Raw genomic sequence first — 13,944 nt, forward strand, 5'->3', positions numbered from 1 at the left:
GTGCCAAGTGTACCATCCTGTTCAGGAAGGAATTCTTTCATGTGCATGATAAAGGGCTTGGTAGATTGGGGCCTAGATAATCTCAGGTTTATGGGTAGAGGTAGAGTGAATCCATTAAGCATGCAGACAGGCTTCCATCATCTCTAGAGCCTCAGGCAGAATGCTTCAAGTGCCCTCCCTATAGTCATGGCACTGGCTCCTTAGGGGAGGCCAGAAGTGTCATTGTACATCTGGTCTGTGTCTACAAGATGACTCTGCTTCTTTGCACCTTTGTGCCTTGGTCTGCTCTTGCATTCTGTGTCTCAAAAGGAGCAAATGGAAATATATCCATGAAAGAACTTCACAAGTATAAAGTTGTGTTACTGGGACCTTCATCATCTGTTTTTAGATGATCCCAATAGGCATTTGTGATGTCAGAATTCAGTGCAGGTACAATATAGGCCAACTTGCATTTGCATGGTAATTGGTGCCATGGGGGCAGGATGCACACCATGCATTTCTAGCTAGAAGCAGCCATGGAGACTTGCAGCTTGCTGTGATTTAAAAATTTTTGAATGAAAAAGTTAGTCCTGTGGTTTTTCTGAAGCAACTAGAGATTTCAGAAGAATGACACATCAGACGTTTGTTTTAGAAATACCCCCTGGTTGTGTTGTGGAGACTAAATTGGGAGGGGGGAGATTGGGGAGAGACTGAGTAAACATGTAACTGAAGCAGAGCTCAGAGAAGTGTGGCTGAAAGTTGAACCTTGAGGCTAGTCAATTGGGGTTCTAATTCTGCTCATTTATTTAGTTCTCTGGGTGTATTATTCTGTGACTGGGACTTGTATACAGCAGAGACACTGCTAACTAGATACAACCTCTATGGAGGGCTTTGGCACATTGTGTACAGTCATATCAAACCTATCATTTTGACTTTTAGCCTACAACTGGTGGTGCTGATAACATTCACAATGCCATACAACAGCTAACACTATTCTCAAAGCCTCAAACAAGAGCTCTATGAATATTAAATAATAACTTCCAATTTCCTTTCCCCTACTCCTATGTAACCTCTAACCTAATTCTTGAATTTACATATTTTAAAGATCTCATAGAAATAGAATTGTGTATTTATCCTTTTGTGTCTGGCGTATTTCACTTAGCATGTTTTATGTTCATCTGTGTTGTGTTGTATATCAGAAATTCATTTTTTAAAGGAGGAGTACTATTCTATTGTACAGTTGTACAACAGCCTGCATATCCATTTATCTGTTCATAACCCTTGAGTTTCTTTCTTATTTTGGCTAAATTATGCTGGGATTAGCATTGTCATATGCTTACATGCCTGCATCTCTGCTTTCAGAGTTTTTTTTTTTTCTTTTTTAGTATATCCCTAAGAGTAGAATTGTTGGGTCCTGTGGTAGTCTCTGTTTAACTTTGAGGAACTACTACAGCATCTTTCACCATTCTATATTTTCTTCAACCACGCAGAAGGGCTTCATTTCCTCCAAATCCTTGTCAGTTCCTGTTGTCTCTTTCTCACCTTCTCTTTCCCCCCTTCCCCTCCCCCTTCAATGCAAGCTGTCTTAGCAATTTGAAGGGGTACCTTACTGTGGATTTGATTTCCATTTCCCTAATGACTAGTGATCACACATCTTGTCACAAGCGTATTGGCCGTTTGAACTTTTCCTTTGGAGAAATATCTAAGACTTAAAAAAAAAAATCTTTGTTTTCAAGATAATAGAGGAAGAATGGAGAGAAACAGAGAGAGGAAGTGGTCAAACCAGACTGGGAGACTTGTTAGATAGGGAGGGGACAAATGCTGACTTTTTCAGCCTGGGTAAGTGGACAGATAATGGGATGCCAACTAGAATAGAACTCCCCTATGAGAAGCAGTAGTTGGAGGAGGGCCTTCCACAGCCCGCACTGAGCCAAGGCGTTGTTCAGGTTAGGAGCTCCCAGAGTTTGCTGCCTTATCATCTACCCAATTGTTTTTGTTTTCTGGAAAAAGTGAGTATCTTCCACCTAAGAAACAACTTAAGAACTTTAATCAAATTTGAACAAGCATGGGGCGGGGGTGGAGAGACAAAGGATTGTGGTGTGTCTAGGCAAGCTTCTAGCTCTATCTTTCTGTTCCACTTGCTTCTGATAGGTTGGTCCTTCACAACCAGGCTTCATGATATGCTACCCTACAGCACTGGGACCTGTGCACTGTTGAGAACCCTAGCTTCTGAGACTTCGTCTACTGATCATCTTAGTGACCACAATCTTTGTTCTCCTTGTTACCTCATCCCAGATATATGCTGTTAACAGAAGGGTAGTATTGCTAGCATGGTCCACTGAATATCTTAGAATTCCTCCATAGCAAAGGTAGATGGTTGTTGTTAGCAACCATTAGAGAAATAAGTGTGTTTGATGGCTTCTTCTCTTGTCTTCAAGAGTCATAGCCGGCTGGCAGCCATCATGTGGCTTAGGCAGACAGTGTTTGCAGATTGTCCCCTGATGCCATCTGCCTGTGGGGCTACAGGAAACACCAGCAACTGCTGTTTTAGCAGGTGCTGGGGGCGGCTGAGGTGGGTGTCCCTGTATACACACACACACACACACACACACACACACACACACACACACACACACACACAAGTACATGTGAGCAGCTTTGTGTGATATGCAGAGGTACTGCTGTTGGTGTGGGACTGAGCTCTGCCTCCTTAGGGCTCAGGGATGTCAGCCCAAGCCCTCAGCCCGGCACAGCCCTAGCTCACTTGTTGGTTTCCGGTGGGGCCCTGGTAAAGGAGCAACAGAGGGTGAGGCTGTTGTGAAGGAAGCTAGTGATTGGCTTAGGGGCAGAGGCAATGTTTTGACAAGCATTGTTGTTTTCTATCTACCTCAGCCTTCTGACTCATTTTGTCAAGGGGACCAACCTAAGTTCTTAACCCGTTGATTTGAAAGCATACATGCTTTATCTAAGCCTTTCCTGTCAGTCAGTCTTATTTCAGGTCTAGCCCCTCAGCTTTAGTTTTGTCCCTAAGTTAGTATGATCATGGGCTCAGAGATGGATAGATGTGACTTGCTAGATTTTGGGCAATTAGTGATTTTGCAAAGAATTATCCAAGTTATGAAAGCAATATAAAATGTATGTTGAGTATCCCTTACTCAAAGTACTTGAGAATAGAACCATTTTAGTTTTAGGACTAGAGGGGAGGTCTTTTCATATACCTAATGAGATACTATACAGTTAAGTTCCAAATCTAAAACAAACACACACAAAATTATGTCTCTTATATACACATAGGCTGAGAACAATTTGGTACATTTTCAGTACACCTCTGGTTGTAACTGTAACCATTCACATGGGGTCAGGTGTGGAAACCTCAAAAAGTTTTGCATTTGGAGCAGTTCATGTTTTTTTTTTCTTTTTTTTTCCATTTTTTATTAGGTATTTAACTCATTTACATTTCCAATGCTATACCAAAAGTCCCCCATATCCACCCACCCCCACTCCCCTGCCCACCCACTCCCCCTTTTTGGCCCTGGTGTTCCCCTGTACTGGGGCATATAAAGTTTGCAAGTCCAATGGGCCTCTCTTTCCAGTGATGGCCGACTAGGCCATCTTTTGATATATATGCAGCTAGAGTCAAGAGCTCCGGGGTACTGGTTAGTTCATAATGTTGTTCCACCTATAGGGTTGCAGATCCCTTTAGCTCCTTGGCTACTTTCTCTAGTTCCTCCATTGGGAGCCCTGTGATCCATCCATTAGCTGACTGTGAGCATCCACTTCTGTGTTTGCTAGGCCCCGGCATAGTCTCACAAGAGACAGCTACATCTGGGTCCTTTCAATAAAATCTTGCTAGTGTATGCAATGGTGTCAGCGTTTGGATGCTGATTATGGGGTGGATCCCTGGATATGGCAGTCTCTACATGGTCCATCCTTTCATCTCAGCTCCAAACTTTGTCTCTGTAACTCCTTCCATGGGTGTTTTGTTCCCAAATCTAAGGAGGGGCATAGTGTCCACACTTCAGTCTTCATTCTTCTTGAGTTTCATGTGTTTAGCAAATTATATCTTATATCTTGGGTATCCTAGGTTTGGGGCTAATATCCACTTATCAGTGAATACATATTGTGTGAGTTTCTTTGTGAATGTGTTACCTCACTCAGGATGATGCCCTCCAGGTCCATCCATTTGGCTAGGAATTTCATAAATTCATTCTTTTTAATAGCTGAGTAGTACTCCATTGTGTAGATGTACCACATTTTCTGTATCCATTCCTCTGTTGAGGGGCATCTAGGTTCTTTCCAGCTTCTGGCTATTATAAATAAGGCTGCTATGAACATAGTGGAGCATGTGTCCTTCTTACCAGTTGGGGCATCTTCTGGATATATGCCCAGGAGAGGTATTGCTGGATCCTCCGGTAGTACTATGTCCAGTTTTCTGAGGAACCGCCAGACTGATTTCCAGAGTGGTTGTACAAGCCTGCACTCCCACCAACAATGGAGGAGTGTTCCTCTTTCTCCACATCCACGCCAGCATCTGCTGTCACCTGAATTTTTGATCTTAGCCATTCTGACTGGTGTGAGGTGGAATCTCAGGGTTGTTTTGATTTGCATTTCCCTGATGATTAAGGATGTTGAACATTTTTTCAGGTGCTTCTCTGCCATTCAGTATTCCTCAGGTGAGAATTCTTTGTTCAGTTCTGAGCCCCATTTTTTAATGGGGTTATTTGATTTTCTGAAGTCCACCTTCTTGAGTTCTTTATATATGTTGGATATTAGTCCCCTATCTGATTTAGGATAGGTAAAGATCCTTTCCCAATCTGTTGGTGGTCTTTTTGTCTTATTGACGGTGTCTTTTGCCTTGCAGAAACTTTTGAGTTTCATTAGGCCCCATTTGTCAATTCTCGATCTTACAGCACAAGCCATTGCTGTTCTGTTCAGGAATTTTTCCCCTGTGCCCATATCTTCAAGGCTTTTCCCCACTTTCTCCTCTATAAGTTTCAGTGTCTCTGGTTTTATGTGAAGTTCCTTGATCCACTTAGATTTGACCTTAGTACAAGGAGATAAGTATGGATCGATTCGCATTCTTCTACACGATAACAACCAGTTGTGCCAGCACCAATTGTTGAAAATGCTGTCTTTCTTCCACTGGATGGTTTTAGCTCCCTTGTCGAAGATCAAGTGACCATAGGTGTGTGGGTTCATTTCTGGGTCTTCAATTCTATTCCATTGGTCTACTTGTCTGTCTCTATACCAGTACCATGCAGTTTTTATCACAATTGCTCTGTAGTAAAGCTTTAGGTCTGGCATGGTGATTCCGCCAGAAGTTCTTTTATCCTTGAGAAGACTTTTTGCTATCCTAGGTTTTTTGTTATTCCAGACAAATTTGCAAATTGCTCCTTCCAATTCGTTGAAGAATTGAGTTGGAATTTTGATGGGGATTGCATTGAATCTGTAGATTGCTTTTGGCAAGATAGCCATTTTTACAATGTTGATCCTGCCAATCCATGAGCATGGGAGATCTTTCCATCTTCTGAGATCTTCCTTAATTTCTTTCTTCAGAGATTTGAAGTTTTTATCATACAGATCTTTCACTTCCTTAGTTAGAGTCACGCCAAGATATTTTATATTATTTGTGACTATTGAGAAGGGTGTTGTTTCCCTAATTTCTTTCTCAGCCTGTTTATTCTTTGTATAGAGAAAGGCCATTGACTTGTTTGAGTTTATTTTATATCCAGCTACTTCACCGAAGCTGTTTATCAGGTTTAGGAGTTCTCTGGTAGAATTTTTAGGGTCACTTATATATACTATCATATCATCTGCAAAAAGTGATATTTTGACTTCCTCTTTTCCAATTTGTATCCCCTTGATCTCCTTTTGTTGTCGAATTGCTCTGGCTAATACTTCAAGTACTATGTTGAAAAGGTAGGGAGAAAGTGGGCAGCCTTGTCTAGTCCCTGATTTTAGTGGGATTGCTTCCAGCTTCTCTCCATTTACTTTGATGTTGGCTCCTGGTTTGCTGTAGATTGCTTTTATCATGTTTAGGTATGGGCCTTGAATTCCTGATCTTTCCAAAACTTTTATCATGAATGGGTGTTGGATCTTGTCAAATGCTTTTTCTGCATCTAACGAGATGATCATGTGGTTTTTGTCTTTGAGTTTGTTTATATAATGGATTACATTGATGGATTTTCGTATATTAAACCAGTTCATGTTTTATAAAAGGAATATTCAGCTTGTAACTATATTTGCATCAGGTTTAAAAGATTCGGATCTCTCTCTCTCTCTCTCCCCCCTCCTTCTCCCCCCTCTCTTTCTACACACACACACACACACACACACACACACACACACACACACACACGCACGCACGCACGCACGCACGCACGCACGCGAGCGCGCGCTCCATCATTCTGTTTTATTCCTTTAAAAATATTTCGTTTTAAATTTTTTTTATGTACATTTGATGTTTGGCCTACATCTCTGTGAGGATGGCCGATCCTCTGGAACTAGAATTATAGACAGTTGTGAGCTGCCATGTGGGTTCTGAGAATTGAATCTGGATCCTCTGGAAGAGCAGACAATACTCTTAACCACCGAGCCATCTCTCCAGTCCCCTGTTTTATTCCTTTGATATAGAGTCTCCCATTGAACCTGGTGCTGGCTGATGGCCAGTCCCATCAATTGTCCTGTCTCTTCCCCACCCCCTAATGTGTTGCTGGAGTTACTAGCACACATTCAACCACACCAGACTTTTTACATGAGTTATGGGGATTCTATGTCAGCTTTTCATGCTTATACAGCAAGTACTCTTACTCACTGAGTCATTGACTCAACCCAAATATCCAGATTATTAAAATTGCATCTATCAATCGATTATATGGAAGACAGAGGGCAAATTTCTGGAGTTGGTTCTCTCCCTTACCTTGTGTGTCCTAGGAATTGAACTCAGGTCACTTAACAAGTTCCTTTAGCCATTGAGCTCTTTCTGGCCCCAAGAGTCAGATCTTCAATGAGTCTGGTAAGAGTCCACCTACAGGAAAGTCAGCAAGCGTTTACTGTTAAAGTTCGGATATTTCAGGCTTCGTCTCTGTAACAACTTCTTAACTCTGAAATTAGAGCATCAAACCAGCCATACAAAATACACAGGAATGCATTTGTGTTATAATGAAATTTTATTTACAACCTATAATGGTGGGCTGGAGTTTGCTGACTTAAAACAATAGTCATTATTATTTTTTTAAATTTTATTGGTTATTTTTTAATTTACATTTCAGATGTTCCCTTTCCTGGTTTTTCCTCTGAAATCCCCCCCCCATACTATCCCCTCTCCCTCTGCTTCTATGAGGGTGTTCCCCCACCTACTCACTCACTCCTGCCTTACTACCCTAGTGTCCTCCTACACTGGGGCATCTATTGAGCCTTCCTAGGATCAAGGGACCCCCCTCCCATTGATGCCAGATAAGGCCATCCTCTGCTACATATATGACTGGAGCCATGGGTCCCTCCATGTGTATTCTTTGGTTGGTGGTTTAGTCCCTGGGAGCTCTGGGGGAGGGGGTCTGGTTGGTTGATATTGTTGCTCTTCCTATGGGGTTGCAAACCCCTTCAGCTCCTTCAGTCCCTCCCCTAACTTCTCCATTGGGGATCCCATGCTCAGTCCAGGGGTTGGCTGTGAGTATCCCACATCTGTATTGGTAAGGCTCTGGCAGGGGCTCTCAGAGGACAGCCATGCCTGGCTCCTGAGGGGGAAAAAAAATCTCGTCAAGTAGAGGAAGCAAAGGATCTGGGAGGGAGAGAGGAGGGGGAGAGAAAATGGGGGACCTGGTTTAGATATGGGAGGAGATGGGGGAGAAGTACAGAGGGTCAGGGATTTGAAAGGAGGTGTGCAGCAGTGGGGACAGGGAAACTGGGAGTAGTTGGTGGCCATTATTTTTATCTGTCATTTAGTTCTTATCCTCCCCTCCCTTTACCCCCTCTCTGGTCAGGAATTAAAAAGCTTGAGAGACTTGAGGACTACAAATGCATTTAAATTATCTTTTGAGTTTAGTATAATTATGAGCATGGTGATGGTTTGTGGATGTAGTTTTGCTAAACCTTTGTTGAGAAGAATAGAAATCAGAGCTTTTGAAGTAGGGCATATTCTTGGTTGAGGCTTGGCATAGTTGAAAAAAGTAAAAAGAAGCCATAATTTAGAGCTATGTGATGGCATTCACATCTCAGTCGTTCTCCTGATGCTCACATGGAATGGCTCCAGTTGTATAAGGGAACCTTTCTACACTAGGCATTATTACACTTTATAGGACTAGGTGTTTCTTTAACAAATATAAGAAGGAAATAATACAAATTCAGACAATGGTGTTTGACAAATGTTGTATTGTGGTTATATATGGTTTATTACCAGAGATAAAGAGGTTCCCCAAAACTTCAACCTATAAATACTTTCTCCCCTTCCCATATCTTTACAGGAAATAAAGAAAGATATGAAGAAAGATCTTCTCTCTAACAAAGCTCCAGAGAAACCCATGCACGATGTATCCAGTGGAAACGCTCTGCTTTCTTCTGAAACCATTTTAAGAACCAATAAACGAGGTATGGCAAAGTGGGAGACCTTTCTCCCTACACATGGGCACATTTGAAAACCCTTGTATGCATAATGTCAAATTGAGCATTACCGAAAAGCTAAGGAATTTGTCTTTCTGGTTTTCAGTATAAATTTTGTGTGTACATACATACACACACACACACACACACACACACTCACACACAAGTGGTAAAAAGAGTTAATTTTTTTTCAGAAGAAAGTTGAGCAAACTTGTAAATGCTTTTTCTAAGGGTTTAGCTAAGATACAGGCTGATATGAGTATGTCCGTCCATACCCACCTTTGAATTATAATACACTCTATTAGCATCTGTCTCTTTAACTGTACAACTCCCTAATGTATTTACAAGGAGGGATGTTCAAAGATATAGCTAGTATATCATCTAATCCGTAAATCTTTATCAGTTTTGTTTTCCCCTTTGTTGAGACATTAAGTCACTTTCACATACTAGTTTACTAAAACTGCTTTGTTCACCACCTGCCCTGGTAGTAACTATTTTTTTTGAATGCTAGGAAAGAGAATCTAAGAGTTCAGAGAAGACTCTACTCAGTTCTGAACTGTTCTGACCTTAGGGCAGCTAGGGCCCACAGTAAGCTGAGCATACTCACAAAAGGTTAGACTTCAACTGCCCTCTTTTCCTGGGCTTATTACATCCTTAAAAAGGAATTGAGAGCTCTTCAAAACCAGCAGGAAGAAGTGAATTAGCAAAGAGTTCCGTTAACAAGGGGAAAAAAATTGCAAGTTTACATAACCACAGGGAAGAACAGCTAATCTTTCATAAAATTTAGACAGCATGAGAATTTGTCCAATAAACTACCCATTGATCCTACTGCTGGTGACATTGGCTTTGTGTCTCTCTCCCTTCCTGGCTCTTCTGCTGACCCCTCCAGCTGCCCTGGGTTCCATTTCCTATTTTGAATTATTCACATGAAATATTGGCTAGACGCCCAAGTTGGTTACCAACTATAGGTCTTTCTTTCTTCCCCTTCTTTTTTTTAAATCTCATTGTATCAAAATTGGGGCTTTCCCATTTTAAGAATTTAGCTTATGTTACTATAAAACTATAGTCTTCCCAATGTGCCTCCTGAATTCTTTTTAAAAGTATTTTTTATGACACAATCTCACATACTATGTCTTAAACAGTCTGACTGGCCTTAATTTTTGCCCAGCCTAGTCCTGAACACCCCCTTGTCTCAACTTCCAAAGTGCTGGTATGACAGCCTGTGTATCCTGAGCTAACAACCTGAGTCTCCATTCTTGCACATACATTCCCAAAGCTCAGAGGAGGCTTTGACTGTGGACCGAACGAAGAGCTGGAGTCCTGTGGCTTCTGTGAGCTGTAACCTTCGTATGGCTCCTCTCAAGTCAATAGGTCCAGCGATTCCATGCAGAGTGACTACTAAGTCAGGTTTTTCTGGTCACCCCTGGTATTTTATCAAGTCAGTATGGGACTTAGCATAATTAATTTTACAAGATAAAGAAATAATTAAAGCAAAGAATGAAGGTAATTATCTGTATGGCTTCAGTGAAATTACCTCAACTAAAAGAATAGAACTTTGCAGATACTTGTTTCTTTAGAACCGCAACTCTGGCCTTTGAGATCCCCAAATGAAATCTCTTGTTCACTAGAAAAATGAATTCCAAGGGTATAGTTTATTTGACTTTTTAAAGCCTTCTACCTTAGCCCTACAGATAATTTAAGACAAAACTTTTATAGTTGGGGCTTTTCCATGCTAAATGCCAGTAACTATGAGACCTGAACAGGCAAAGGCACCCTGTAACTAGGAAGGCCATTACAGCTCATCTCCATTCTGTTCCAGACTTCACACTGACCTCTGGGGTCACCTGGGCCAAACATCAGTTCCCAGCTGAAGGGAGGCATTGTGTACCAGGATGGGTGCTGTTTGGTCCTCCCCCATCCCATCAAGACTAACACTATTTTGCTCCTCCTTATAATAAACAGTGTGTGTGGTGGAGACTGACTGGCCTTGTCAGGCCAGATAAATAGTTCATTGTACTGATCTCAAAAGCTACGTTTCTTTCCCACCCAAAAATCAATGAAAAACAAAAACAAAATGCCCCCCCCCAACACAAAGATCTGAGGCTAAATCTGTGAGGGATCACTCTAGTTCCTCCTAAACTTCTGTGTAAATTTTTCAAGCTTTTGGACTTAAGTTATTGAAGTCCACCCCTCCCCTTTTGTTTCCAGCAAGCTTTGTTCTTAAAACCTTTAGGATGTTGCAGTCTGTCAGTATCTCTTCATAGCTATGATCAAAAGAGGAACTCTTTCTTCGGGTTTGATAGTCTGTTTTGATTTGCTAATGCGTGGGATCTTTCCCCAGGTATATGAATCTACTCTGTAATCCCACCTTGGACCCTGTGAGAATTCAGCAGAAAACACAAATCCCTTTTAACTAAGCTAAAGATGGGAGGGCTCTTTTCTTTCTATGAGCCTGGTCATTTGATTCAGGCCTGGAATTGGTTTAATGAGGAAAGAGGCCATTTGAATCTGGTTCTGACTCTGAACTTGAACCCTGTCACTGGGGCCCGAGCTTGAGACAGACTTAGCTGAAGATGTTTACCCAGCTGTATGCAGCTGTTACTGTAGTTTGTGATATTCCTCACTCTGTGGCAGTTGCAGACAGACTGGGTTTCGGACCTGATGATCTGGAGTAAGCTTGCCTTCCCCCTGAACAATGGCAGAAGAATTCAGAGTCTAAGGGAGACCCCTCATAACCCCGAGAAATGGTAGGAGCACGGGGGATGAATAATAGGACACGGCTAGCGTTAATTGTGGCATTTGCAGCTACTAAGGCTGATCTTTGCACTGACAGGGTTGACTCGTTGGGCTGTTTGTTTGAGAAGAAGGGAGATGCAGCTAGAGTTCAGAGAATAAGCCAAGCATCCCAGCTGGCGTGGCAGCCATCAGCTGCCCATTTGAGCCTCTAGAATATTAAGTAGGTGGACCCTGTTTCCACCTCAGGTCACAGGTAACAAAACCTTTGGCCCAGATATGACTTCTTATTTTGTAAATTTTTTTTCTGTCGTTAAGCCCATACAGAAGGGGGATGGGCTTTCCCAAAATAGACCGTGAATAGACAAAGGGAATGTTTTTGTTTTTGTTGTTATTGTTGTTGCTGTTGTTGTTGTTGATTTTTTTCAATGTTCAAAACGTGAGTTGAGAAGCAAAATTGAAAAAAAGGGAAGTTTTAACAGTTACAAGCAAATATGTTCTCCAAGATGAACAGTTGGTTTTGAACATCGGAATGCTCTTTTCTACTTGAATCCAAAACAAAATAAAAATCATTTGGTTTCATCTGTAGAAGGAACTCCTGATCAGCTTTCTCCACGTGACGCATTATATATCCGAGCTGTAGTCTATCCTTTACTGACCTAGGTGAAGGCCAGGTTTATGCTGGGCTTCTGGCTTCTATTCTTAGCAGGTCAGGCAGGGAAGCTGTGTCTTAGCATTCCCTTCATTCCTGCCTGTGATTTTGGACATTGTTCCTTAAAAAAATTTTTTTGATGAACACCAGTGAACACTCTATAACATGTGATTATTGCATGCCAACTGTGCACCCCATCTAGTGCCTGGTGCTTGTACAAAGACTAGAAAACAAGCAGGCAGCCCTGCCTGCAAGCACTTCAGGCCACATGGGAAATGTTGAGAGAGTACTGTCCATTCCTTACATCCCTTTAAAGGACAAGGTGGGGGTATATCTCTTATTTACTTTTGTCATTCTTAATGTGAAGCCACTCCGTGGGTTTCTGGTTGGCTTTATGTGTCCTTGTTTCTATTTCCAGTTTATCATGAATTCAGTGTTTGGTAAGTGTCTATTGTATTTTGTGCATTTCTTATCCTTTGCTATTACTACTGTTATTGTTATGCTCTTCTGATACAAAATGTATTTTATAATCATCTTTTTAAGCCGCTCTGCTACTTTGGCATCTGCCTTCTGAAAGATAAACTGCTTCTTACCATCTTTATTTAAGGTTATGCATTTGCACTTTAGTACCCTTTCCAGAGATAAACGCTCAAGGATCTGACAGTTTTAAGGATGTTATTGGTAACAGGTCTAGCTCTGATGCTGGGAGGTGAGATCATCTGTCTCACATGAGATTCTAGAGAGGATGGGGGTGGGGGGGACGGTTGCTCCCTGTACTGATATGTGGATCTGACTTTATAGAACATTGCTCTGTGAGTTCTGTTCTGGTACATTTAATCCTCCCGACAGATCTGACTCAAAGCCTTCCTTAGTGGAAGGACCAAATAAATGCTCTGCCCCTGGTGACACACTGTTGCTTTAAAGATCCGCATGGAAACCTTCAGAGTTCATTTTGCATGTGGATGGGTGGTACTTGCATGCCCTTCACATTAATATGGGCCTCACGTTTGCCACACAGAAGTGCTCTCCATTTGAGACTACTACCTGTAGCTATCCAAAGAATTTAACTAATGTGTAGCCTTCTTTTCATTGTTGTATCAGCAATAGTCATTTTGGTCCCTAAACAGATCTGGCCAAGTGACCACTCTCTCCTGTCACTTTTCCTGAAATGGAAATGTATTTTTTTTTAAGGCTTCCATTTCTTCATCATTTATCTTGGCTGCCTGGGATAATACACCAATGGAGCAATTACCCCTTGGACTGATTCATGAGACTCTGGGAGAGGGGGAGAGCATGTGCATATGTGTGGAGATATGCACACGCTAGCATGGAAAGCACATCATGGCTCAGAGGCTCAATGGCATGGAAAATATTTTTGGAGACAATGTCTCCTTATGTAGCCCAGGCTTACCTCAGGCTCTCTAGCGATTCCCTTGTTTCAGTCTCCAGATTCCAAGCATGCACCACCATGCCTGGCTGGCATGGCTCTTGAAGGCCTTGGGCTCTTTGTTGAAAATAATCTGTAAACAAAGGATACAAAAAGTGTTTGTGGATTTAGCTCAGTGGTAGAGTGCTTAATGCTGGTCTCTGTTCTTCCCTTTGGGGGAAAACACACACAAAGCAAAACCAGAAGAGCTCATTTGGCTTCCTGGTGATCTGTTATTTAAGGTCTATGCAAAAGCTGCGGTTTTGCTGGTAGAAAGGAGGAGGCCTTTTTCCTTTCAAATGTGAATTTTCCTGTAGCTAACTAGATATCTGAAAATGTGGCATTTTGTGTCAGATTCTCCTTGATCTGTTTAAAATCCCATGTTGATCTCACCGGAAGAGCTAGCTTTTATGGACTGACAGGGGAAGAGTTAACAGGAGGTATCAATGTTGTGTGGAAGGTATTGGTTATCACCAGAGCTGATCTTTCCTAAGGAAAATGAGAAGCTGGAAGTGAGGGCGTAGGAAAGAGAGTCACTTCATAGCATGCACACCTG

At 41.9% G+C, this 13,944-nt stretch overlaps 1 protein-coding gene across 16 annotated transcripts in view; it reads left to right on the forward strand.

The window, feature by feature from the left end:
• Positions 1–13,944, forward strand: part of Sh3kbp1 (SH3-domain kinase binding protein 1) — a 349,029-nt gene that overhangs the window by 128,679 nt on the left and 206,406 nt on the right. For all 16 annotated transcript variants that reach the window (NR_110969.1, NR_110970.1, XM_006528928.4 and 13 more), the window contains one exon: positions 8,442–8,565. Coding sequence is in view for 13 of the 16 variants with exons in the window: in XM_006528928.4 (XP_006528991.1) it covers positions 8,442–8,565 (124 nt within the window). In the remaining 3 variants the exon portion in view is untranslated. The remainder of the gene's footprint in view (positions 1–8,441; positions 8,566–13,944) is intronic.

This window comes from Mus musculus, chromosome X (genome assembly GCF_000001635.26).
Source record: "Mus musculus strain C57BL/6J chromosome X, GRCm38.p6 C57BL/6J".
NCBI classification, from domain to species: Eukaryota; Metazoa; Chordata; class Mammalia; order Rodentia; family Muridae; genus Mus; species Mus musculus.